We start from the raw sequence: 27,239 nt of genomic DNA on the forward strand, positions 1-27,239 counted from the left end.
TGTATGAAATGTTCATTCAAATTCAAACGTCTTAGAATCCTTAAGAGGGCATTCATAAGCTTGACCATGCAACCATCCTTGTACAGATGCAGCCATTCAAAATGGGTGGGGTATTTCGCGGCATACCCCGGTGGGCGTGTCGCGGTATCACGTGGTATCACGCAGTATCACGCGGTTAATCGCGTCATTTGACGTCATGCCGGAAACTATCCGGCGTCACCTTGTAAAACCACCAGGGGGAGCTTAACCTCTCATGTACAGCATTTGAGCTTTTAATTTTGAACTGTGTATTACAGCATGTTAATCATCAGTCATTAAAATGTTGGTATATTTTATGAAAGCAAGATTGGTCAGTTGGACAAAAGTACACAACCTACCTTTATCAGAAATATTTATGCATCAAAGCCTTTACCGAAGATATTACTAATAGTATTAATAATGAATGACTTTGGACAAGCTGTATACTCAAAGTATAATTTCTTTAGCACATTTGTACAAGCACTTGGAATCTGTCCAAGCCATACAGTAAGTACATGGTAACGCTATAGATGCATTACATTTCAGAGAGAACAACCTGGAAAGGGCTTCAATGACTTTTACCTCCACCCATCCATTTTCTAACTGCTTTATCCTACACAGTGGGAGCAGGAGCCCACCCCAGCAAGCAAAAAGTGCAAGGCAGGATACAGCCTGGACAGGATACCACTGCATCACAGACAAATACAGACAAGCACACTCAAACGAGGGCCAATTCTCTTCAGAATGAACAGTGAACCCCAAACCAAAGGATACTGAAGGGCATTTAAAACTGAGAAAAAGAGGCAGTTCTTTGCACAAATGGAGGCAGAAGTGTGTAACAAGCTATGTTGTTGAAGATTATATCATTGCTTCTTTCAAGAAACAGCTGGATGAGATCCTTAGACCAATTAGCTACTAACTTAAACCGACTTAGATGGCTTCCTAGTACATGCAACAGTTCTCATGTTCTTAAATCTTTATTAAATCAATGTATCCTATTCCAAAGGTGATCAAGAAATGTGCTTGGCATGAGACCCTGAAGGTGTGGCTATTCCTGAAACAGGTGTCTTAGAGTTCTAGTGGTATTCCCAGTGAACATTCACATTGAACACAACAAAAACGCTGTACTTACAGTATGTGATTGTCACAGCAGAGACAATGAAGCTAAGACTGATCACTTCATGCTGGTGATAGTGACTTTAACAGAAACATACTGTACTGTACAGGAGGAAGAACATGCCAAACTTGTAACCGATCTGCACATTGTGGTTTTTGTATAATATACTGTGATAACACAACAGAGATACCTGTCATACAGAGCTGTGATTAAACATCCTGTAAAACAACAGATTACCCACTGGATAAATTACTCAGTGTTTGAATGGCATTTTGGTTTATTACCTGATTAAGCACTTCTTTTTCAGCATCCCCTCCCCAAACTTCACATGATGGATGGACTCTTAAAAACAAATCAGACTATTAATAGGCCATTTAAGGAAACCCTATATCGCATGATTAAGTTCTGTTGTTTCTGGAATGGCAGTCTCCAGCTTTCTTCCTGTATTTTGTATTGATCTGACATTTGCTGATAAAATATTCATCTGGATAGCAAGTAAAAAGAAGAAAGAACCATTTTATGGATGCGGTAAATTATATGACAAAATTGTCTTCAGTAGGAAATCATCCAAGAGTGTCGTGAAACAGCTAGAACGATTTTGTCCTTTGTATTCCTGCCATTAACATTATGTAATAATATGCTGTAGGTTCAGAGTTCATATCTGAATAATACACAAATATACTGTACCATTACACATATTTATACATACGCTACTGTATAAATTTAAGACAGTCTTGAGTTATAATATATTGCATGTATATTATGAATTTTAATAATTAACTCTGAGACTCCACTAGCATTTTCTAGTATTATAACAACTTTGAACATCATTAATACAGATAATGTTTTTCACTTAGCTAATTGCAATCAATTGAGCTAGATGAGCCAAATAACCTCCTCAGTTCTGTAACCTTTATATATTTTTTACATTTTTAAGCCTGTCTTTTAGCACACTTTAGTCATATCTAGTCATATAAATCTTATCTTAAACCATAATAGCAAACATTTCAATGGTAATAATAATAGCAAAAATTTACAAATTCACAAAGTACTGCAGAGGGTGGTGAAGTCAGCACAGCTCACTACCGGCTGTGAGCTACCAAACATCCAGGATATCCACTCAGCTACATGTCTTAAGAAGGCCAGGTCCATTCTCAAGGACCCCAGTCATCCCAGTCACAAACTGTTTTCCCTCCTACCATCCGGTATACGGTACTGAAGCATTCGGTCCAAGTCCAACAGACTACGGAGCAGCTTCTACCTCCAGGCAATAAGACTGCTAAATAGCCAACCTGCAGCTCCTTTAGCAAATCACCTGTAATGGCTACATGGACACACAGTTTTCATTTTATTTGGCATACTGTACTACTAGGACATAATATATTGCATACACCCTGGACACATAGCAGCTCTACTTATATTGAGTTTTGTCTGAGTTTATTTTATTCAATTTCTATTACATTATTATGTAACGTTAATTTTGTGATTTTTATCCCCCCCCCGGTGAGCTCGTAGAAAAGACATTTCATTGCCAGCAACTACTGCTGCACGCTGTAAATAAACTTTGATTGATTGATTTGTTGATTGATTGGTTGATTGATTGATTGATTGATTGATCGATCGATCGATCGATTGATTGACTGGTTGGTTGGTTGATTGATTGATTGGTTGATTGACTGATTGATTGATTGGCTGGTTGGTTGATTGGCTGGTTGATTGATTGATTTCTAGTTCCTCAGGTGCTATCCCTGTGGAGTTTGTATGTTTGCTCTGTTTGTGTGGGTTTCTTCTGCATGTTTCAGTTTCCTTCCACAGTCCAAAGACATACTGGCAGGTTCATAGAAATAGAAAATGGAGATAGAACAAATAGAAAGAGCTAAAAGAAATGTCTGTATTTTCTGGTTTGATTATTATTTTCTTTGTATTGCAGCAGTATGTCTACCTCTTATTCTACATTAAAGGAGTCACATGTGAAAAGCATGGGCTCTTGACAATAATCTATCCATTACAATACAAATTGGATATTTGATGCAACAGTATTGAAAACAGAACACCTTTCTTTTCTATATCTCTACAGGTATTGTACATTTATGTACATTGTATATCTGTACATTTTCATTAGAACTCATTGAAGAAAATCTAAATATCCACCTTCATTTTGCAATTTCACATGACTTTGTATTAGATTAAATTCCTTCCACAGAAGTACAAAATTACACTTAAACAGTACATATGCTGTATATTTTTTAAAAAGTTGTAACTTTACACAAGAATGAGTGACAATTCCATTTCAAAGCTGACATTGTATTAGTGTTTATATATCAGCTTTGTGGTTTGAAGTCTATGATCACATAATACTGCGAAACAGGTAATATATTATTAGATCCATATGTAAACATGACAGGTCATAGGCTCAAGCCAAATGTGTAGGAGAAATTTGTGTTCATTGTCTTTTCCAACCTCTCATGCCTATGTACAGTACAGTATATCAGTGAAAACCCAACAAAGACCACCGAGTACAAAAAAAGTGTAAATCTTGTGTGTTTTTTTCCACCTAATTTATTTCAGTGGGTGATATTTCCTTGTTTTACAGCTTTCTTGTTTTACTCTTTATTTGTAAGTACAAAAGTGTAATATTAAATATTACAGTCCCAACTCTGGCTGTTCCCTGTGTGTGTTTACTGTATGCAAAAACAATATACAGTACATACTGTACTGTTTGTGGTTTCCGGGCCATCTGGAGATGCAGTCAAGGCTTAAATGTATTTGCATCTTTCCGTACGAAATCCTACATGTGTGTTTTGACGTGCTTGCAATAACACTTTAACAGAATATAAATGTTATTCAATGCATTTCTAGTTTATTCTGTCTCACAATCATTAATGAAGTTTGTCGATCCAAGGTCTTACTGCAATATATAAGAGATATCACTGTACTTCTTGATTCAGGGTATTGATTTAATAATAAGGAGGCACAATTTATTGCTGTTGTATATCATACTTTATTCAATCAGCATTTCCATACCATGCTGTCTCGGTCAGATCATGCATGTATTTGTCTCTTCCAAAACCAGTGTGTGACACAAAGCACTATCATCCCATTTTGTCATCTGTGTTTTTATTCTTGTGTTCTCTGTATGATAAAATACTTTATTTGTTCACCAGGCAGTATATAAATATTCAACAATATATTTCATTAAATAAATAATCCATTCTCTGTCAATTCTTTGTTCAAAACTCTGGATATTCAGTACACACTGTCAAAAGAGACTTTGATGAAACTACGAAGCTGAATTTATTTTTTCTTTTAGATTTCAGTCATTACCTAATGCATAACAGATAGACCCCTTAGTCATGTGCAGTGTTATTGATAATGTCAGGAAGCAATATTAAGATCTATTGATAAATAGCCCTGAGACCTGTAAAGTGCTTTACTTAAAAGTTATTGTAGAAGCTCAAACTGGATGCTTTGCTGAACTGTTTTCCAGAGTGTCAGCATTACAAACATTTTCAATGCCTTGAATACTGGAAGCATCTGTCTCATCGTAATCACTGGTTATGCTGCTTCCAGAAGAAGTGCTAGCAATAAAAGAATGCATTTTTTGGGCATACAAGTCTCTTACATTGAAGTATGGAAGATCGGGATCTTGAGTCTTTACTTCTGTATTGCAGTTTTCCACATCCATAACTTTTTGCCTTTGATAATATTTAGAAAACTTATTAAAAATAATGGTGATTGGCAGGGCAACTACCAGTAATCCACAGATAATGCATAAAGTGCCAATTAGCTTGCCCAGCAAAGTTACAGGATACGTGTCACCATAACCCACAGTGGTCATGCTGATAGTAGCCCACCACCAGCCAACAGGGATGGTCTGTATCTCCGATTCTTCATCATCCCTCTCCACAGAATACACAAGAACTGAGAATATGGATATCCCAACGGACAGGAACAAAAGGAGCAGTCCTACCTCGTGGTAGCTGTGTCTCAAGGTAGCACCTAAAGAACGGAGTCCAACAGAATGTCTGGCGAGTTTGAGGATACGGAATATCCTCATTAGACGCAGAATCTGGACCACTTTCCCCACGTTCTCCAGATTCTCATTCTCCTCATCCACATTATCAATGGCTAAGGTAGCATAGAAGGGAATAATAGACACAAAGTCAATAATGTTCAAGGGATTGCTTATAAACTTCTTTGGGCAAGGGGTCACAGTGAGCCTGACTATGAATTCTATGGAAAAACAGATAATACACACTATCTCAAAAACGGCTAGAACAGGGTCTTCAATTTCTTTGTCATTAGCATCAAATACTTGGAATTCAGGCATGCTATGAATACACATGGCCACAATCGATGTTAGGACAACACCCAAAGAAGCAATCGCAATCAACTTGGCAGAAAAAGAATATCCTGGGTTTTCAAGCCGGAGCCACACGTTTTTCCTAATCTCTGAACACCACGTGCCTTCAAATTTCTCAAGGTCTTTCTCCAGGACAGAAAGCTCTTCAAAAGACGAATCAAAACTCTGCTGCTCATCGCTCTTTTGGTCCCAGTCTTTATCGCCTGCATATTCCTTTTGCTCCTGGTATTTGTTGCTACAGCAAGAATCCAATGATAAATCGGTTATCCCCCAGTATTCAATCTCCTGACAGAAGGAAAATACACAAAGTTCCTCCATCAGATGAAGTTTCCCGGTGTAGTAAAAGTTTAAAACGTACCGGAAAAAGCAAGGGTTTCTGTCGAAGTAATACTCTTTCTCAGCAACGCTGTAATCATCGCAAAGCTCCAGAATAGCGTCCTCCGATTTACAGTTCAGCAGTTTCCCAAGCCTGCTGTGAGGAAACCTCAGAAGAGTGCTTTGGTTTACCTTCTGTTTAAATCCACCAATATTCAGGTTAACAAGGTCCTCCTCTGTCCCACTCCTGTGGAGAATCTGTCCATAAACCATTTTGAAACCGACACATACGGTTCACCGTTCTCGGCTTGTTAGGACTCCGGCACCTATGAGATTCATATTGCTTTAATCAAAACATAATTGTACTTTTTATCTGGTCATTATTTTACAGTACAGCATTGTCACACAGACTCATACTTAAATAACACTTTTTTCCCCCCGTTAAATCACCCACGGTGCGGTGAATTAATATTGTATATATCATGTCATTGTGACGAGTTCTCTTGTAAATATGTCTCTACGTGAAAAATATAAAAACATTAATATCTAATAACATGCAATATAGTTTTATTTTAAAATGCCACTTACACACATAGTCTACATTTTCTATACGTACAGTCGATCAATTATTTGAATAATCGATATTAACATATTAATAAGATTAACATATATCAACTAGCAAAAGTGAAGCAGACCTACTATAATTCTTTCATTGAGAATGGCACACATTTACGGTACGTTGAAATAATCTAATAATGTTACCGAATAATGAAGAACCAGAGTAAAAATTAAACGAGTTGATCGATACTAGACTTTTCTAAATTAAATTTTGAGTTCTACAAACAGCGACAGCTTTTCTAATGGGTAATGCAAAACTTACTGCAAAGTCATATGTAAGCTAGAATTGCTGTATACGTGCATAGTATATTTATTTAAACGTCTTTACATCAAGTGTTCGTGGTTTTTCTATGTAGAAAATGACGATGAATTACCACAGGAACCTTTTTGCACGTTAAAAATCATCAAGACGAATTCATTTTCACATATGGAATGAGAGTATCACAGGAATAATGCAAGATAAACGTGAACAAGTTTGAGTTTATACTTGACACATTTATTACTTCATTTCACGGGCAATATGCCGTGATTATAATGAGGAGCAGGAGATGAATGTAAATGTGTTACAGTATGTGCACAGATTTATACTGTATGTGCTCACGAAATTAAATGAAATTTGCATTTGCCTCTGTTCATTGACAGAAGAATAGTTGCCTAAAAAGTTAAATGAAGCCAACGCAATTACCCAACAATCGTCGACTACTGAAAAATAAAGTGTTCGTGGTATTTCTCTCATTGCACACTTCACCTAGTTTTACCATTTCTCCGTTTTGAGTTCCTTTATGTTCCGAAATACTTATTCAATACCCAATAATATATTAGTAATATGTGAGAAACAAGATGAATAAACATCTTCTTGTAACCAACATACATTACCGTTTGGCTCAAATCGCTAACACTTGCTCGAAAAATAATAAGTGGTTAACCTGACCTTTTCCGATAAACTTTCAGCGCAACTGAAATAAAACATGAAAAAATAAATAAAAATGTTATCTTCATCTGACCCATCCAACACTTGTGTCTCAATTGTGTCCTAGAAAAAAAAAACTTTCAGAAATGTGTAAAACGTCATACAATGTTATTCGCGGATTTTATTCAAAAGCGTAACAAATCATATAAAAAAACCTCATGCATTTTGTACCTGATTTGTGATTCCTTGCTTCCATAAATACCTCTGTCGCTGACGTCTCATTATTACTGACTTCCTAAACGGGATCAAGTCGATTAGTCTACCTCTGTATTCGCTGTACCCTTGCGGTCCCGTGCAGCGCAGAGCTTCTCTCTGGCTCAGCATGCTGTGAATACGGCAATCTGTAGTAGCTTGACCAGATGCCCGGAGCGGCAACACATCCTGGCGTCAGCACTTCGTGGTCGCTATGATTGCATGCCCTCTAATTTTTTTGCATAGGACATTCTGGTCTCATTGGACGGAAACGAGAAAAAAAAACACAGGGATACACATGAGTAGAACTTTAACAAATGTTCAAATTTCTTAAAAGTACCACACAGGAAAAATTTCACTGTACTGTATGTAAATACAAAGTACTTTATCTTTATCAACATATGCGTCAAATTTCAGAGCGTAGTGTTTTTATACGGAGAGATGAAAAGTGACCTCATAAAATAATGCAGTAAAACATTTATCTTCATGTTTTACTGATTTATTGAAATTGTTGTGTGTTAAAGATTTTTTAATTGCCGAGTATTGCATATAGGTCTTTTTAAAATAAAACTAGAATTGTCTTTCGATGTGGCACGTTTGATACACTGATTAAAACGTAATCGCAGAAATCACAAAAGTTAGAATAAGCCTTAGGCTTTGAAAGTAGGGGATACTGTTGGCAACATCGATTATGTGAAGTAAAGCCTAAAAGCACTGTTTAAGAAACTGTTTTAGCTCCCTCTAGAGTTCATTTCTTGTCATGTGATTGTACAGGAAGAAAATTGAAGAGCTGTTTTCATTAAGGCGGAAATCTTGAAAAACGAAAGTGAGACACACTGGAATCAAAGATGTGCAATTTTGAAGATTTTGTTCTCATTTTCTCTCTCAAAAAAGAAATCTGTTAAAATGAAAAAGATGATCCTATATGAGAATACCTATACATTCAATTACCTGTACACCCTATTTACATTTTACACCCTTGGATATTAAAAAAATGATTATAGCTTAAAAATGTACATGCCTTCGATTTGTATTTGCACTGATGTCAATTGTGGAAAACGAATGTACAGATTTACTTTGGGAAACAGACTAAATATTTCTGTAATTAACACCGGTTCGTTTGTCTTTCTATATTCTGATTGCTATTGAGGCGGCACGGCTGTTTTCACTGTGTAACCCCAGGTTCATGTGGGTTCTCTTTGGGTATTTTCCAGAGGCATGTATGCAACAGATTGACTTTATCAAAGAAGGCTCAGCTACTAAAGCAGCATTCCCTGTAAAAAAAAAATGTGACTTACAGTACCACTCCCAAACAAGGGCTTCCCGTTGCATCCTGACACCATGTTAAAAACAGACTGCTGAACTGCACTGATCCGGCTGCCATTTCAGAGGCCAGAGAAGTGGCACTCTTCCCGTTCTTGATTTTATCCAGCAAATGGCCACCCTTTGTGACCACCTTCCTTACTAAAATAGCAGAAAAGCTAGATGACTGTAGAACACAACAGTTCAGGGCAAGCTTGAATACTGAAGGCTCCTCTAAAAGCCAGTACAGCCTCACACAGTCATGCCCCTGCCGTACTGCAGTTGTGTGACACATACCTTGTCAATGCAAAACAAGGCCAACCTACTAATGCCCGAGAATATTGTGAATTCTTGTTTAACTGCAACCACCCTTGTGAAGGAAGGCAAAAGCAATGTCCCTGCAGGGCAGAGTGCCAAGGAGAGCACAATAACCTCTGTAATGCATGGCCTCAGCCACCTCAGCCACCCTGCTGTTAATATCAAAATATCACTAAAAGCCAGGAGAGTGGCCCTGCCTTGTATCCTGTGCTTTGGCAAAAGGTTCTGGGTTGTTGCTTTCCTTACCAGGAACTACAGTAGGTGGCTTTCTGATCGATGAATAAAAGTGAGATTTTCCACCAAGATCCGTCTGTCCTTTTTGTCCAATTCATTTCCCCCGCAAGTCTTGACAAGCTTCACAGTCCCTACTATTGGAAGCAGAGCCATAATATAATGCTGCCATCACCATGCTTGACATTCAGGATACCGTGACTGAAGGATGCACTGTGTTGTTTGCACTAGATGTAACATTTTGCATTAAGAGCCAGGTGTTCCAGTTTTGAGACCACAAAACAGATTTTTCCACATGTTTGCACATGTATTATTTAAATGCTATGCTGTAAACTCTGTGCAGGATTTGAGAAGTTTTTTAGTACTGGCTTCCTTTTTGCCACTCCACCGTACAGGCCAGCTGTGACTCACGGACTGTTTCTCCCAACTACAGTAAGTCAATGAACTTTGTAGCTCTTTCAAAGTGATTCTTGGCCTCATATTGTCATGCCTCACCAGTTTCTTCTTAGCCATCCTGCTCTATTTTGAAGGACAGTCTGAGGTTGTGTCTAGGTTGTGTCTTGGTAGTTTGACACAACTTCTGTATTCAAAGGGTAGTCAGTGCCTTAGAAATTTGTTTAAGCCCTTTATTTCGGTCTGTGCTTTCTGCAATCTTATCCCTGAGTTGTTTTGGAAGCACCTTAGTTTTCATGGTTGAATCTTTGTTTGAAATATCACTACCTGACTGAGAAATCTTACTCAAGTGACAGACCGACAGGCGTATCTATTGACTTGAACCATTATTATTACACACAGAAGCCCCTCAACTATGTACTGTAGCTCATTGTGTGTGCCTAAAATAAGTTAAATTTATGAGAGAAAAGTTTTTAAAATACTTTTCCATTTTCTATCATATTAATTATCTGTTGCTTTCCTCTCAGCCGCTTGGTGGAAATGAAGGCAACACTCTGAATTAGACTGTGTAGTTTTTGTGTATTAGTTCATTTTGAATCATGTCATTAAGGTTTTGAGGATGTCTAAAAACAACGTCATGTCTGACTTTATTTCACAATTGTTCACATTCTACACAATGTAGCCTGCTAGGGTACAGTTTTCTAAATCCGTATTTTGTACAGTATATGCCTGTTTTCATATACTTTTAACGATTTGATTCATTGTGGTCCTAATTTTCCTGTTGCGCAAGCCATTTTTTTGGTGCTTTTTAAACAATTAGAATTTCAGTCGAAAAAAAAACATCTTGAAATGTCACTTTAAAATGTTTAAATGAAGCTGAACGTAGTTTTTTTGTTGTTGTTGTTGTTGGTTCCTGTTAATGTTACTATAAGCTATTCAATGTCAAAACGGGTAGGCACACTATATTAAAATGTTAGATTTCAATTCCCTAATCTTCAATCTTCTTAATTGCAATTTAAATGGTCGATATATCCCCGACCCCGTTTCGGATTAAGCTGTTATTGAAAATGGATCGGTATCTCTTCACGGACATTTGCATGAACACTAAATCTATTTCTCTATTTTCCAACAACAGGTGAAGTCCTACTTGACAACAGACCTGCAAATGGGAGACAGGTGCGCACTAATAATTGACCGATCTGTAATCACCTGCGCGCAACTTGGTTGTCTTCTTTATAAACCAGGCTCAGGGGTTTTGTTAGCAAGCACAGCCATTGCATTGGTTTTCCCCTCTTCTTTGGGTTTTGTTTATCCTCGCGTTCTTTTGTGGCTGCTTCGCTTCTATTTTGGGGGACGAAGCCAGGACTGCGCTGCTCTGGCTCCCTTTAATCTCATGATGGAACGTTTTCTTCATTTCGGGTGAGTCTTTCGTGCGTGCTTCAGTTCTATTGTTTTTGGGGGTTTTTTTACCCCCCGTTTTAACTTTTTTTTTCGTTAAACGCAGAGCGGTAGTGTTGCTCTTACTAATGGCAACTGAAGTCCAGACGCAAAGTACTATAGCAGGTAACTTTTCGGCTTATTTTCTGTAAATCCCTATTTGTTCTGCGTAGTTGTATGAATTTAACACTCTACTTCTTGTATAGATGCCTTAAAATCGCAATGCTTGGACAACGTTATGATGATGACCCTAGATAGTTCCGTTGTTTGGGGGAATTATCTCCAGATTGATGCCCTCAGTGAGTATCCTCAAATTCTCTAAAGTTATGGCGTTAGTGTCAAAGTATATTTCCATAAAAACATTCTCGTTGTCCAGATGATACCGAGTTCATTACGATCACACCGGAGATCGCAGCACAGTGTGGCTTCAGTTTGACGGTGGATGACTGGGGAAACGCCACGTTTCTTGCCTCCGTTCTGAACTGCTTTTCTAAAAATGTGGTAATGGAGCTAATTTCTACCTACTAGAATGGCCTTATTCTAGTAACTATAGAATGGTAACAATACTTCTGTTCCTCATAGGAGGATGCAACCTTCAATCTCTCTGTAAGAATTAGAATTTCACCAAATGTGGACATGTCTACAGCCTCCATGTATAATTATTCTATCAGCTGCAACTACTCCACTTGGGCAGCCAGGGAAATCCTCTGTGAAAGAAACTACATGGAGGTGAGATACTTAAGTCTTAATAGCAATTGACTACATGTTGTCCTTTGCCAGTGAAGTGTGCACAATTGTAGGTACTTTAGGCACTACCTGATTCTTGCCCCCTGCCCCCAGGTGTCAGTGAGAAGAAGAGTACCTACTTTAAAGCAAGGTCTTCAAGATGATGACTGGCCTGCAGCATTTACAGAGGCAAGACTAATGCCTTCATCTCTTGAGTGATGGAAGTTGATGTACACTAACTTGCTCTTCCTTCCCATCCCAACAGGCTACTAAGGCTGCTTACAGAATCTGGAAGGTGGTCTTCTACCTGCCTGTTCAGAAGACCATGACTGCGGCAGAAGCTAAGGAAAGCGGTTATGGGCTTCTGACTACTCCATCCAGACTTGTCCTTAGATCTGCTTACAATACATCAGAGAGTCAATTGCAGATGGTTGGTAATGACAAGGCCCACTTGTTTTGTCAGGCTGTATCTTGCCTTAATCTGATGCCATTTTCTTTCCTGCTTTAGCTGGATTCTGTGCCAATGGCAGTTGTCCGAGCAACAACATTTTATAAGCAGAAATGGATGGTTATGCTGGTGGATTCAGCTGTCGCCTGCCCTGCTGGTGAGCTTTTAACCAATTAACAGTATTGGGTGTTTCTAATCCCACATGACCACTGACCAGTTGCTTTCTTCCTGTCTCCCAAAACTCCAAGATGGTGTCACCTTCACAGAAGATATGATAACCTGGAGGATCCCATACATCATCTCTCCTCTTGTGACACCACAGGCTTTTGAGCCTGCTAACGTTAGTTTGGGAATAAATGGTCAAAAGCTGGACCCTACAACTATCCAAAACCGCAACTATAGCCTGGATGTTGGCCCTGAAGTTATAACTGCCCAGTTTCCAGTCGGGGCATTGGGTGGTTACTACAAGGTTAGCATTAGCCTATTGACAACTAATGTAAGCCAATAAAGGCAGCTGACTATAAAGAAGGATTCTTAATCTCCCAGTCAAAGCAAGGTTTTTTTTAATTGCACCAGCGGTCCAGTTCTCATGAATGTCTTGTTGCAGAGCCGTGTGAGGAACAACAACTATGGAATAGTTTACAGAATTGAGCCAATGCTGGAACACCAGTGGAAGGATGATGTGTATGATGAAACCAAATACAAGGTCCTTCATCCAATTACCACACCATTCATGCCAAGGTCCCCTACTGTAACAAATGGTAAGTATAGTCTTTGCTCATGGGCAATGAAGGCTTTACAAGTGACTCATGAAAACCTTCCCTGCCTTCTAGACACTGTGCCAGCCAATAGACTGTTCAATGTCACCCTGGGCTCATTCCTACCTGATGTGGAACTTGTGAATATCACCTTTGGGAATGAGACCCTTACTATACCAGAGGCTAACCAGCTGGGCTATAATGTCCAGGAGCACAGGTTTCCTAATGGCTCAAAGCAGTTTACTCTTCAGGTGCCTTTTGAAAGCCCACATGTCTCAAAAGAGGTAATCTTGATTTCTTGTTTGGTGGGAGGGTTGCAAGTGAAATGGAGTTCTCTAATGATTAACTTTTGTTGCAGCCAACCTCTCCAGACACTACAACTTACATTCTGCCCTTGGTGTATGGTTTGAAGATCGTGCCTCAGAATACCCCTTTTACTTATCCAGCTGTGATTATTGCCAGCCTGAAAGACATTGGTAAGTAATAGCTTTTATTGCTGGCATCCATGACTTCCACACGGGGTAAATGACTTTTTTTTTTTCTTGCCAGTTCCCCCATCTGTAACTGGTTACTGCAGCCTGACCCAATTCTATGTGATGATCAAACTTGGAAACCTAGGCCATAATTTTGTTATCTTTGTGGGCAAAAGGCAGCTTACTTCCTCAATGGCTGCAGACTATGGCTATACTGAGAACTCCACATACATCTGGATGACTTTGCCATACAACTGTGCTGATGCTGTTTTTGAGGTAAGTCTCTTTATCTGACTTTCTATCAGGTGTGGTTTTCAATGTCCCAGTTGTTTAGGATGGGTTCTAATCTAAATGGGAGTGATGGTCCAATGCCTACAGTATAACACTACATTGCTTTATTTCCAAGGTGATCAAGTCTTCAGAGTTGAGAAGCAGACTGGATCTTACACTGGTAGATGAAGAGAGGCATTGGGTCTCTGCAAATTTCTCTCTCTCCTGCAGCTTTCCAGTGAAACTGATAGGTAAGTTGCTTAACTTGGTGGGTATATCCGAATAGGGAGTCTTGCTCAATCACACCTTTCCTGTCCTCTCCTAGAGTGCCTTTCCAATGGAACTATGCCAACTATTGCTGTGAAAGTAGAATCGGTACCTGATCTTAACCCAGGGTCCCTAACCTTGAGGGATCCAAGATGTACACCTCTTCAGTATGATTCGGTCACGGCAGTGTTCAGGTTCAATGTCAACACCTGTGGTACAACTAGGAAGGTAACACGAATTCCAGGCTTTTCCCAATCTGGTGGAGGTCTTGTATACTTTCTAACTCCCTTAACTTCTTTCTAGTTTTCTCAGAACACAATGATTTATGAAAATGAAGTCCTGATGACAACCTCCGACCCACAATATAGGTGAGTACTATGTGAGCACTTAAGAATCCAGCTGGAGCTTTTGTTGTACTAATAGCTTGCCTCTCCTTTTGTAGGCTTTTGGTTACCTGTTACTATAAGATCAATGACACAAAGGTGGTAAGATTCAACACCAAGAACAACCTTCCCTTTGTCCCAGAACCTGCTCTAGGTCAGCTGGTTGTTGTGATGACCCTCTCAGTAGGTGAGGGTTTAGTTTCTTACCTTTCCACCTTAGTTTTAGAGTAGTTATCCTACACCTCCTGAATAACCTCCCATGTTGTTACAGATGAATCCTACAATGAATTCTATACGACTTCAGACTACCCTGTTGTGAAGTACTTGAGAGCCCCTCTCTATTTTGAGGTAGCACTCCTTTACAGCAGTGATCCACAAGTGGAACTGTTCCTGGAAGACTGCTGGGCAACTGGTAGTGCTGACAGAAACAGCTTCCCTAAGTGGGATGTCATTGTGGACAGGTAACTTCCAGTGTCTGGTAACTGGAACTGAATGCACATTTGTGAACTGGTTTGACTTTTTCTTTCCTCTCTCAGCTGTGAGAACTCCCTTGACCTGTACAAGACTGTCTTCCATCCAGTTTCCAAGACTACAAGAGTGCCGTTTCCAACTCACCTGAAGAGATTTGAAGTGAAAATGTTCTCTTTTACTAAAGATGATGCTGCACTAAAAGGCGAGGTAAAGAGTGGGAAAAGGTCTTGGCTTGAACAAACAAGTAGTGATGGGTCTTTAAAGGTTTTTTTTTTCTTCTCCCTCCCATTAGATCTACTTCCACTGTGATGTTGTAATTTGTGATGCTAACAGCCCCTCAGACAAGCTCTGCAGTGGCCAGTGCATTCCAAGTAAACAGAGGCAAGGTAAGACTCAACCCAGATAGTGAGGGATTATTCCAAATGGCCTAGTAAAGAAAATGACTGACTTGGTCTTTTCAACAGTGCGCAGTGCTGACTATGACCACAGGAGGGCTTATGTATCATCTGGCTTAATATTTCTGGAACCTTAACATCACAATACCTTAACTGGTAAGACATTTTCTTTTAAAATGATTGATTTCTGCATCATTTAGCTCCATTCTACTTATCTTTTTCTCTGTCTGCAGGTCTGGGCTAATGCTGGCATGCTATAAATGCATTCTACTGTTTTGATGTTCCAAAATGTGTTGAACCTAAATAAAGTCAAATCTAATTCATTGGTGTTTATTGGAAACTAACCCTACAGCCTATATAATGCCTTAAAGGGTCAGGGGGTTCTCCTGTTGGGATTGGCTTTTATACAGTAGCTAAAGGTCATGGAACTGAGGTTGCATACTAATTTAAGGAATCATTGTACTTGGGTGATCCTGTTCTCATGAAAGAGTGGTTTCTCCCCATTTGAAGAGTTTCCTTTTCCTTAAGGATTAATCTACTTCATGCCACTAATGTCCTTGCCCTTTTAGAACTTGGGTCTCAATTGCTCAACTGCACCCATGGGCACAAATTCCATTTTAGTCTAGGGGATTTACAGCATCTCCTATAGCTCAAAGTATTTTGGGGTTTGCAACATTCAGTCTTGTCACTATCTATTCAATAGTGTATGTGATGGTGTTGTACAGCACTGCTTTTTATTGGGTACAATTTATCTCTAACCTGAGATGCCCTTTTTAGCTAGGGCTAATGCATACTAAAGCAGTATGTCAACTGCAATGAAAATTACAGTCCTTATTTCTGTAATAAAACCTCTATTGTAATGAACCCAAAGTTAAGCTACTGCCCTAATATACAGGACTAGGATTTCCTGTGTTAAGGAAAGATATTGTAGTACCCTAAGGTAACTTACTACTCGGACCATTTTTAAGCACCTGTTACTCAACTGATTTTAGTTGTGCATTAAAATGCACTATTTGAGGGTAGTGTTTGATATTGCTGCTAATACCTGCAGTATGTAAGAGAAATTCTAGGGGGGAGACAGTGGAGATGATAGCATTAAGTAATGGGGCTGTGACCCAAGTTTAGTGCTCAAGTATTTTGAGCTTCTTATTTTGGAGGAAGTTTCTATTCTAAGGAATGGAATAGAATACAGTGGGTAAATGTCCTGCTCAAATGGAAGAATAGATTGTTCTTGTCAAAGTAGTCCTAATTTGAATTTCTTCCATACCATGGTTATGCTCCTATGTTGAAACAACTGGTTTTTGGATGGCTTTGTTCATTCCATTGAGACATTCCTGGAGGACTTGATTACACTCCAGTCTTTGGCCCATACTGTACTGGGTATGCAAGCAGAGAAGAGCCTCTAGAATTTGAGGGAATTCCAAAATTTGCTTTTGGATGTCTCCTATATTGTACTTCTGGTGCTATGGGGTTGTGTGCAAGTTCTTTTAACATTGTAAAGAACCATAATTGGACACCAAATCAAAATTGGTCTTCAAAACTGTAGTGCAGGATCTTTGTATAATATAAAACTGCAGGTGGTAGGGTCCTATGGATTTTAAATGGCAAATGCGAGTATAGCCAGTGGTTTCAGCAACACCTGGGATTCCAGCTTTGGTGTAAGTCTAGGTACTCAATTAGGTACAGCAGTACATGTGGGAGAATGCAATGATTAGTGAACAGACAAGCTGTTTTTAATTGGCACAATGAGAACAAGTGGCAAAAAAATACACCATCACTAAGTTCTGTTGTGGGCTAACTGAGTGTGGGGGCCTAAAAGCCCGTTCCCCTCCTATTGCTTTGGATTGTAGGTAAGGTTCCAGTATCTAAATGTGACTTAAATGGCTGTACCTCATTTTTAAACTTATTTCTGGAAATTGCATTGTTCTGAATTTATTTGTGGTTTCAAATTTTTTTTTCAAGACTAGTTATTTGTACTTTATGGTACAAAACCATGGCAAACTAATCACAGCTGATATTACTATGAAAGTGCCATTATGCATCATACTGAGAAATAACAATCATGACTTCATATTCAAAACTGCACAGGAGCTCTACTTCGCCTTAAGTTCTAGAGTGCATTCAATATGAAATGAGGTTGGTGGCAGAGATGACAGAGGTGCACCACTGCCTGGGAGCTGCATTTGAGCAGTTTCAATGCCAGCATCCCTGCACACAGCCATCTACTGGTGCCAACTTACACATGGAAGATGCTGGAAGTAGACTTGCAATATTGTAATGGCAACATGCCCTGCTATCAAGGGGCTGGCTAGAACCATCTCTGTCCCAGCTTTATGTACAAGTCCAGTTGATGGTACAAAATCTCATTGTAAGAGTGGAAGGTGCTATCAAGTTACAGGGCTGGAGTGAATACACACGTTATAACTGAATTATGCTTTGCTAAATGCAAGAGTGGCTGCGATTGGTGGAGTGGCATGCTGTATTATGATTTTGCTTTTATTAGAAGTATCAATGACTTAAATGAGGCTCATGTGCTGAATGGTGGCCGATTGAGGACCCAGAAAACCTGCATGGTTCCATCTCTACAGGTTCACATTGGCCACTCTATTAGGTCTATGGCTGATGATCTAACTTGTTTACTGGTATGTCAAGGGAGTGCTGCAGCAGACCACATTTTTAAAATTCATGTGGATATTTTCAATATCATCCCCTTCTTTTCATGTTCAGCATTCCTTTAAGTGACAGAAAGGAGAGGTGAATCTACTGATGATGCCCCACATTTCTAAACAGTCATCTGTGCTATGATGGCACCAGTCCTTCACCTCACAAAGTGACTGTCAAGACAACTCAAGAGGTGTAGTGATTACACTACAATCTCATATCTATACCACATAGGGGGCAGAGTGGTGGCTCTGTGGCTAAGGATCTGTGCCTGTGGCTGGAAGGTTGCCAGTTCAGATCCTGTGGCCAGCAGAGAAATCCTAGTCCGGTGGGCCCCTGAGCAAGGCCCTTAACCCCAGCTACTTAGAGGGGGGCTGACCCTACGCTCTGACCCTGTGCTTCTCTCCCCGTGTGTCTCTCATGAATAGCAAGCTGGGGTATGTAAAAAGACAAATTCCTAATACGAGAAATTTGTATATGGCTAATAGAGTGATCTTATCTTACATGCTCACACCACCCAACATATTGTAACATCATACACTTTCACACAATACATTTCTGATAACACAAGGTTACAGAAACACAATACAGAAATAGTGTTGTGACTGCATAAATGAATGCCAAGGCACTTCAGGGCCTGACACTGAGGGTCCTTCAGGCCTGGACTCAGCTGAACTGAGGCAGTGGAGTGGACAGTTGTTAGAGGTAGACTAAGGGTGCAGAGATACAGGGACAGCAACACAGCCAGCATGACTGGGTAAAGCAGCAGAACAATGAGCTTTTCATTGTAAGAGGAAGATGTTGGAACTCTCAGAGAATTGTTTATTTGAAAATGAATACTAACAGAAGAGAGAAACATTGATTGCAAAAAAAATTTAAAGTAAACAAAAAGCATTGAGGACTAAAGAATTGTATTACCACAAAAATAGCTAATGCTTACAAGGTCAGAGGAAAAGTGCTGAATTAAAATGACCAGAAATAAAGATCTGTGATGGAACACTCCTATTATTTACCTTTTTGGAGCTACAGTATATTTACAGCTCCAAAAAATGTATATGCATATACTTTATTTACTTAAATGAGATCTAGTTCCATGAACCAGCACTTTATAGTAATGCTATCTGTAGTTAGAATGAATACAGTAATTATTGTAGATGTGAATATTTGTCATGTCATGACAAAGCTGTAAGGCAGAGTATTTGGGGCTATATTTAACTTTTGCACGCAATGGCCAGTATGTTTGTCTGGTATGATATTTTTTCTTTCTCTTTGTGATTTTCCCACTCTATAGACCACATAGCAGGTGATGATCACAAATTGAGTTTCACAGTTTGCTTAGACATCCATCAATTACCACAAAGTTAAGGGTGACACATTAGATGTTCAATGATGCTGAACAGCTTGGGAGTACACCTGGAACAGACAGGAAAGACAAAGGACAAAAGAGAACAATGTACAGTGATACCCAGTCATCTGCATTCAGTTAGTTCCTAACCCCCACCGTGATCACCAACACATTCCCACCCCTTCTTCATATTCGAGAGTCCTGGCCAGAAAGAGGATACATACCTGTAGGCCTCACAGTGGAGGCCTAGTTGGCCTGGGCTTTCCTCTCCTAACCTGTGTTTGTTGCAGAGAGAAAGGTCAAGTGGAACATGTTGTTGGTGACTTTTCTCAAAAGATTACTTTTAGATAACTAAAGGGCTGTAGTGAGTTTTTCTTCGGCTTGGCAGAAGGAAATGTGCCTGGATGATTGGAATGAGCTGATTCAGTGGAGTGTGTTGGATTATTTTTGGGTGGGTGGGGCATGGCAAGAGAAAGCAATTGGAGGTATGGTGTGAATTTGAATTTTTTTTTTTCTTGAGTTCTCTTTTTTTGTGAGTAGACTGAATACCTTGTTGTAATTGCTGGAGGAATTAAAAACTGCAATTATGAGTTTGCCTTTTATCCTAGTCTGTGGGTGTGCTGGTGGTTCTGGGGGATGCAATGGACCTGTGCAGGGAGAAGGGTTCAAAAACCTTTAAAGTCGCTAGGTGGTAATTAAGAAATTTATTAACACTGATTTCTACATTGCAGTAGTAATATAATATGCACAATTCTTTATCTATATATAATACACATTTTTGTACACATTCCATTACAACAAAACTGTAGAGGCCTAACGACCTCACATAGTGATGATCCACAGCCCTACATTAGAAAACACTCTCAGATGAAGTGCAACAAATGCAGCACATGAAAGTGCATAAGTTTTACATTTAAAGTATTTCATACTCTTAAATGTAGCCTATCATCAAATACAATTTACAAATGGGTTCACTTGTGTTTATGTGTGTATCATTTAGCAATGAAATTTATAGCCAATGTGATCCACCACATGATGAAATTCCAATCTGCAGCTGCAGTACTTGGTTCTTTTGCAGCTCATTGCAGTTAATAAGAGTACTGCATAGGTAGTTACATGCCCTTATCTCTAGTGTTGTAGCATGCTTGCATTTCTTAAATCAAGTTTACACCCCTTCCCAATTTTTCAACTTTTGTTGCCTAATAACCTGGAATTAATGCATTAAACGTTTTTTTATCTACACATACCACTCTACAGCTTCCGAGTGAAAATAATATTCTAGAAATATTTAGAAAATTAAAAATAAAACTGAAATAATCCTGGTTGGACTATTGTAATAATCCCCTTGTAATAGCAATCGGCAGTCAGCTCAACCCATGGCCTTCGAAATCATAATTGGCCTCCACCTGTGTTACGTTCTACCAATTATATGATTTTAGGATTCATTCAGCATTTCTTGTAGGTTCCCTCTCTTTAGTGGTATACTTCAAAGACTAACCATGAGCACCAAGGATTTTTTTCAAATAACTCTGGGACTAAATTGAGGAAAAGCACAGATCAAATGTTTTGGTGCATTCTCTTTTTCCCTAAAGAAATAATTGCAATATAAACTTGCTTCACATAGTGGGCCACCTCTATGATCTATTTAACAAAGTTGTATTTTGCAACATCATAACACACATTGTTTTTTTTCTTTAAAGGGATTAAATGAAATTGTTCTCTTTTGGATTATGGGAATGGTGTATTGTATTATCATGTTTTGTACATCTAGAAACTGCAATACTGAGCGTCTGTCTCTCCTCTCCCAGATGCGATCAAGGGACATCAATGATAAATTGGTAAAATCAAGTGTTTTATAATACACCCTTTAATATCCTCTTTTTAACTTTTGTTCTTTGTCTATTAAAGTCTGTTTCAAGCTGAGTTCAGCATCTTTGAAACTAGGATTCAGCTCCAGTGCTTTCTTGAAGTCTGTCTCTGCATCTTCAAAAAACCCTGTGAAAGTAAAAACAATAAAGCCCTTCTATTATCTTCAGTTTTCAAGAACTGTTTTCACGTTTTCAACAATCGGAAGAAGACTCATCCAAGAAAATTGTCTACCACATTGGTAACAGGAAATCATTTTGATTTTCCTAAATGAAATGCATAATCATACCATTGTATGAATTCTAAACTCAGTAGGTCTTTCCTGTAAGAAACATTTTTAAAATGTTCTATTTTAAAATACAACATATTACAATCAGTACTTAAATCTTGACAGAGCGTGACATCAAAGTGAACTGAAAATGATTCAAAAGTATTGGGATGGTGTCTAAAATCGAACCTGGGATTTATACTATGAATTCTAATAATTTCTCATGGATGAAAGGACTACTGTATGTGCAGTGTCCAAGTACAGTATGTTAGTTTTAGAATCGGGCTCTTCCCACTCATCTCACATGTAGCCAGAATCCATTTTCTTCCCCGTCACATTTTCCGGAAGAAAAATTGGGCAAATAAGGCTGTCAAATTTTGTTCCAGTTCTCGTCAACTATACATCTCGTTTTTAAACGTAAATAGCTCTTTTACATAACCATCTCTGGGAAAATAGGAAAGAACAATTCTTGTAGGAGGCATTCTTCTATTTCTCCAGCGAAATATCCTACATTCTGTACAGAACAAGGAAATAAAATCTCATGTCCGAATGACCTCAGCTCGCTTTACCAACTTAGGTTTCTTACGTGGAAAAAATGTCTTTATACTAAATTTGTAAATTTAGTAAATTTGTATTTTAAAACTAACGTACGACATAACAGTACCTAGCCTGTACCGTATCAATCCCCTGTTGTAATATGGCACTTCGAAACTGTTTTTCGTTTGAATAGCTGCAGAATAATCTTCCATGGCGTCGTAGAAATCCACTTTGAGGTATTTTATCTGTCCGCGGTTGTTAAAAGCCACTGCGAGATCTTCCGCACAACGGTTCCTAAAAAAGAAAATCATCCAGCAAGAGCCCGAACGAAAATCTAAGTCATGACGGACGTTTGAGGGAGAGACAATGAGACATAGTATCTACAGACAAAACACGGCTTTAAGACTACTTATAACTAGTTCTGGCTCACCCTAAGGTCAATGTAATCACCTGATCAAGACTATTACTGTTGCTAAACTAGGCCTGCGGAAAAAAAATATTTGCTATCTAATATAGTCTTATTCTTAAACTGCCGTAATATACCTGCTGTGCTCACAAGACTTGATGAATTGCGTGTACAGTCGCTCTGCGTCTTTAAAATGTTGCTTATGAAACTCGGCATTAGCTTGTTTGAAAAGGTTTGACTGATCCACCTCCATGTATCAGCCAGCCAGATAATATCACACACTCGACCCTTCTTCCTCCTTATCAAGGGCTTGCGGATATGACGTAGTACTAGAAGAAGAGCGACCTATCCAATTCGTCACTCCGAGTCAAGGGGTGGGTCTCCGTGCTGTTATCCCGGTAGGCAAATATTACTTTAGGGTTTGATTTGTGATTTCATTGGTCGTGTGTGGATTTCCATTCTGCGAAGTTATTAACTTTCAGCTAAGGCTATAAAGTCCCTAAGCAAAGGCTGCACGGTGGTGCAGTGATTAGCATTACTGCCTCGTACTACCGTTGTGGACTTTGGTTTTGCTCATATAGTAAAGACATGATAGTAAATTGACTGACTTCTGGGAAAACAGGCCCTGGAATGAGTGCGTGTTTTCGTGTCTGTGAGTGCTCTGCGATGGGTGCACTGGCGCCTTTTGTTTGCCGGTATGGACTCCTTCTCCCCCGCGACCCTGTACTGGATAAAGCGCTTAGAAAATGCATGGACCCTAAGCAGGCTCTTTTAAGAACATACAAAAGCATTTTTTTACCTTATTTTTGTTGCAACTAATTTGTCACTACAAATTAAAGATGTGAAAATGGTTAACGCCCAAACAATTATGGTACGTTTATATATGTAAGGCTTCAAAAACACCATTAAAACCAGTTTTATATTAATTAATTCTTCGTTTAAACAGATGAGTAAGGGTACTTAACGGAGTTAACAAGTACAAGCGTCAGAAAATATTTATAATCTGACGACTGACAAAACTGTCAGATAGGATGGACAGTTGCAGCGCACTGCATGTATCCTACATTTCAACCCATAGTACGGTACAGACAACTGCAGTAAAGATAAAAAGCGTTTTTCCTTTTTATCAAAAGCACTTGGTCCCATTTCTACAATGCAGATAATTTACTGTGTAGCCAGAAGGTGGCAATGTACTACAATAACTGGATTATTGTATACAGTAACCTGTCGTGAGAACTACTAATGCCCTATTGTAGTATTTCTAGTTTTCTAATTTAATGTTTCAATAACTTTCAGAAAATCCTGAGAATTCAAATAGCTCTTACGGTATTTTAGCATTTTTCATCCATACTGCACAATGTACCACCATGCACAACCCAGCCTTTGTTAATGACACACTAGAGCAGTCTTTCCCAGTCCTGGAGTACCCTGTTTCTTTTGGTTTTCATTCCAGCCAAGCTCTTTCTTAATTATTTTTTATTTAACATTTACATTTTTAACAGTTTCAACTCTCATTAAGGGAAAAATATTTTTTTCTTAGAAATTTACATGAGCCTTGTGCCACGGTGTGTTTCAGAATTTAGAGAAGCTTTTTAAATTACCAGGTGAAATGTAACCTAGATGTCTGTCCATCACAAAGGTTTTTTTATGGAAGTGTTTAATACAGCATCATTCCCTCCTATTTCTGTACATCATTAATAACCAATAGCACTTTTTAGATTATGACTATAACTAAAAACGTAACTATGAGGGAATACAATTATTTACATGTTGAAATGGAGATCTGTTTGCCACATTTCGTAGATGGATAGTATAGTTTCTGAAAAAAGGCCTTGAGAGCAGAAAATAGTTAAAAATCAAGCACTCGGTTAAACTGAGTTTTCACTAAATGTAACTTATCTTGATTTGAACAATCATCAGAACACAAAAGAGAACTCCAGGACTAGGCTTGTGAAACTCTGTACTAAAAAAGTAAAGTAGATATCTTCAGTGTCCCAAATCACTTTCAACATCAAACTCATCATGGTTGATATTCAAACACAGGCAGATCTAGAATATTGACCAGGGTGTTACTACCACTTCCTTGTTCTCCATCTTTTCCTGCCTAAAGCATTTCTCTTCACCCTCTATGTTTCTTTCTTATATCCAGCAGCATCTATTCATTTCAATGTATCCTTCCTGGCAGCTCTTCTAAAACATCTTTCCTCAAGCCCCCTCTCCTGCAACTGCCAATCTTGGCTACCAGTTTTTTCATTAATGCTCTTTCCTAAAGATCATTTCAAAATCATTATTTTTTTCTGTTAAAATGGTCTTCCCCATTTAGTAGCAGAAATAAATTATCTCAGCTTGGACACAAAAGTATTTTTATTTAATAAAGAAAATATGAGTTAAATGAGATGAAAATAATTTTAATGAGGAGTTTTATAGAGTTGTACCAGGTTAACATGAGTGCAATATACAATACAAAGTGACCATTACAAAATATCTGAGCATATTTAAAGGCAGCATCTAATTGTGAATGTTTTATCAAAACATTGTGTCCCATTGATATTTAATCAATTATGTATTTTTATCAGAAGTGCATTTTTAAAACTGCATAAATGCCACACTAGCTTCAAGACACCAGAGAAAAAAATGTAAAAAACTTTGTAAAAAGTCTAAGTATATGTATTATTTCTTTTTTTGATTTAGCAATCAGTCAAAATGTAAGTACATAAGAAAAATATATTGAAAGATAGAGAATAATTCTCAAAGAGTTTATACGTAGAAACATTCATGCAGTTCTGTGGTCTACGCCAGTGAGCTGTGGCACAGTGGGCAGAAGCTGTGATTGGTTATTTCTTGTTCCAGGGCACAGTGCTTGCACACACTGCACATCCAGAACTGGTACTCTGAAATTGGACGCCCAGTTACTATACACGTCGGCAACTTCCCCTCTCCTCTGAAAAAAACAAAATAAGAATATATTTATAACTAGTACTGCAGCTCTATTAAGTTTATTTTACAGTAAAAACCTTTTGAAATACTTGCAGTGGACTGCACTATAACAAGCAATGATATATAAACCAGTTTACTTTCTATCTCAACAGAATGCCATCCAACTTGAAAATACAAGGCAAGTAAAAGCTAAACATTTCATCTTTCTTAAAAGACTGCTTACATTAGCCTCACTTGAGCTCCACACCTAACTCTCACTCATAACCTTCACCCTAATTCCCATCTCAAGCACACAACCAGCCAAACCATCACCCTCAATATTCTTACCTTAGCCTGAATTATAACCTTAACCCTAAATCTACCTCTAAACCTAACATGAACCTTAACCTCATGTCCTGTTCTAACCTAACCTTAACCATTAGTTCTAACCTTAACCATAGGTTCCAAATGTAACCCAGATCATAGCCCTAGCTCCACCAATGACCTTGTTCATAGCTTTAACCTTAACCCTTATCCTAAGGCCTTATCCTAAAACCTTAGTCTTCCAGCATAAATACAGGAACAGTCAAGCAGAAGGAAGACAGGAAAGAAGAGGAAGGGAAAACTGACTTCATCACTCATCATCATCATCATCATCTCCAAAGGAGTGATACTATTTTCTAACCTGATTGAGATCCAAACGGCCATGATGATGTGAGCATTATTACAAGAAAGATTATCTGTTTTCTATTAGGAAGTTCTGTTTTTTTCTCAGACTAAAAACACCTCTCCTATTTTAGTTATTTATTGTTAGAAAAGGGAAATTAGTTACCGTTCACTGGTGGGCATCCATGTTTTAAAGAGGGGAATTTAGTCCTGGTTAAGTTAGATTTTTATTAGGATGCATTTGTTTTCTCTTAAGTGTTTTCTGGTGTATTTAGATTACAGGGGTAGAATTATGGAATTTTCTAAGTCTGAAGTACAGTAAATAGGACTTTGAAACCCAGTGATTGTACATATATGTCTATAGTGTGTTGTATGGGTGTATTGTATATACGTCTTTGTCTTGTCTAAATTTAAGCCTGATTGTTACATTATCATCGGAGCTGTGTTGCAGAATGAAAGGAGACGTGCTGTCTAATGCTCAGTAATCCCTGACTTTAGGGGGATGAAGCATTAATCTTTATTATTTGCTTGCACAGCAAGATGATGTTAGAATCTTACATTTTAATACTGTTATTTTGTTACAATAGGTATATATTAAATGATACTATGTTTAACATGAACCAAATGGACTTTAACAAGACAGGAGAATAAATCATCCAATTCTCCTTTAAGAAAGGCACAGTTTAATACTGCTGAGTTACTGCATCATTCCCAGGCCCAGATGGACAGAAGCTAACCAGTGAACAGTAACACATATAAATGCACCATTATCATTAAAAATGATTTCTTTTTTAACATACCCTTCAGGAATGCTGTCTAGTTCAGACTTTCTGTTATCTTTGGGACTGTATTTTGTAAAGATCTCCAACGCTAGATCCTCATAGTGCTGCCTGTGCTCAGCAGATAAGGACTCCAGGGACTCCAGTTTAATGAAAGCCTTGGAACAAGTACCAAATGCACGGTTAGCAGAGGCACAGATTGCAAGGAGGGAGTAGATCTCCACTGCAGGGATGATATCTTCATAATCTCGCAGGTGAAGGGCTGCAAGAGAAAGAAAGCTCATTAAAATATCCACCAATAGAAAACCACTGCTGATCAATCCAATCAAG

The 27,239-nt window shown here is 38.5% G+C and overlaps 4 protein-coding genes across 5 annotated transcripts in view; 1 reads left to right on the forward strand and 3 right to left on the reverse strand.

Moving 5' to 3' along the window:
- Positions 1-4,589: 4,589 nt before the first annotated feature.
- kcns3a (potassium voltage-gated channel, delayed-rectifier, subfamily S, member 3a) lies at positions 4,590-6,086 on the reverse strand. Its single transcript, XM_088908492.1, has one exon. It carries the CDS (start codon positions 6,084-6,086, stop codon positions 4,590-4,592), a length of 1,497 nt encoding a protein of 498 aa, XP_088764618.1.
- Positions 6,087-11,230: 5,144 nt separating this feature from the next.
- Positions 11,231-15,602, forward strand: LOC148839862 (zona pellucida sperm-binding protein 2-like). Its single transcript, XM_088906470.1, has 21 exons — positions 11,231-11,256; positions 11,342-11,400; positions 11,481-11,573; positions 11,651-11,775; positions 11,857-12,003; positions 12,115-12,189; positions 12,266-12,430; positions 12,509-12,605; positions 12,697-12,917; positions 13,056-13,209; positions 13,282-13,490; positions 13,565-13,682; positions 13,756-13,955; positions 14,086-14,200; positions 14,275-14,444; positions 14,520-14,584; positions 14,659-14,786; positions 14,871-15,060; positions 15,136-15,277; positions 15,363-15,456; positions 15,535-15,602. The coding sequence occupies exons 1-21, from the start codon at positions 11,231-11,233 to the stop codon at positions 15,600-15,602; spliced, it is 2,661 nt and encodes an 886-aa protein (XP_088762596.1).
- A 4,554-nt stretch (positions 15,603-20,156) lies between these two features.
- On the reverse strand, positions 20,157-22,831 carry ttc32 (tetratricopeptide repeat domain 32). Its single transcript, XM_088909445.1, has 3 exons — positions 22,686-22,831; positions 22,270-22,436; positions 20,157-21,466 (listed from the first exon to the last, which is right to left on the reverse strand). Exons 1-3 carry the CDS (start codon positions 22,799-22,801, stop codon positions 21,339-21,341), a joined length of 411 nt encoding a protein of 136 aa, XP_088765571.1. The 5' UTR covers positions 22,802-22,831; the 3' UTR covers positions 20,157-21,338.
- A 2,063-nt stretch (positions 22,832-24,894) lies between these two features.
- Positions 24,895-27,239, reverse strand: part of wdr35 (WD repeat domain 35) — a 32,258-nt gene continuing 29,913 nt past the window's right edge. For both annotated transcript variants that reach the window (XM_088937171.1, XM_088937162.1), the window contains 2 exons: positions 26,931-27,171; positions 24,895-25,489 (listed from right to left, as the gene is read on the reverse strand). In XM_088937171.1, coding sequence (XP_088793297.1) covers positions 25,339-25,489; positions 26,931-27,171 — 392 coding nt within the window. In that variant the 3' untranslated portion in view covers positions 24,895-25,338. The remainder of the gene's footprint in view (positions 25,490-26,930; positions 27,172-27,239) is intronic.

This window comes from Atractosteus spatula, chromosome 2, assembly GCF_055471065.1.
Source record: "Atractosteus spatula isolate fAtrSpa1 chromosome 2, fAtrSpa1.hap1, whole genome shotgun sequence".
NCBI lineage: Eukaryota > Metazoa > Chordata > Actinopteri > Semionotiformes > Lepisosteidae > Atractosteus > Atractosteus spatula.

Bases quoted from the DNA above. Each gene is read 5' to 3' on its own strand.
- kcns3a (XM_088908492.1), bottom strand. From the start codon at position 6,086: ATGGTTTATGGACAGATTCTCCACAGGAGTGGGACAGAGGAGGACCTT.
- LOC148839862 (XM_088906470.1), top strand. From the start codon at position 11,231: ATGATGGAACGTTTTCTTCATTTCGG. The intron at 11,401-11,480 runs GTAACTTTTCGG...CTTCTTGTATAG, and splicing joins GACGCAAAGTACTATAGCAG to ATGCCTTAAAATCGCAATGC. The intron at 13,956-14,085 runs GTAAGTCTCTTT...TTTATTTCCAAG, and splicing joins GTGCTGATGCTGTTTTTGAG to GTGATCAAGTCTTCAGAGTT.
- ttc32 (XM_088909445.1), bottom strand. From the start codon at position 22,801: ATGGAGGTGGATCAGTCAAACCTTTTCAAACAAGCTAATGCCGAGTTT. The intron at 22,437-22,685 runs GTATATTACGGC...TTTCTTTTTTAG, and splicing joins AAGTCTTGTGAGCACAGCAG to GAACCGTTGTGCGGAAGATC. The intron at 21,467-22,269 runs GTACTGTTATGT...TTACTTTCACAG, and splicing joins ATTGATACGGTACAGGCTAG to GGTTTTTTGAAGATGCAGAG.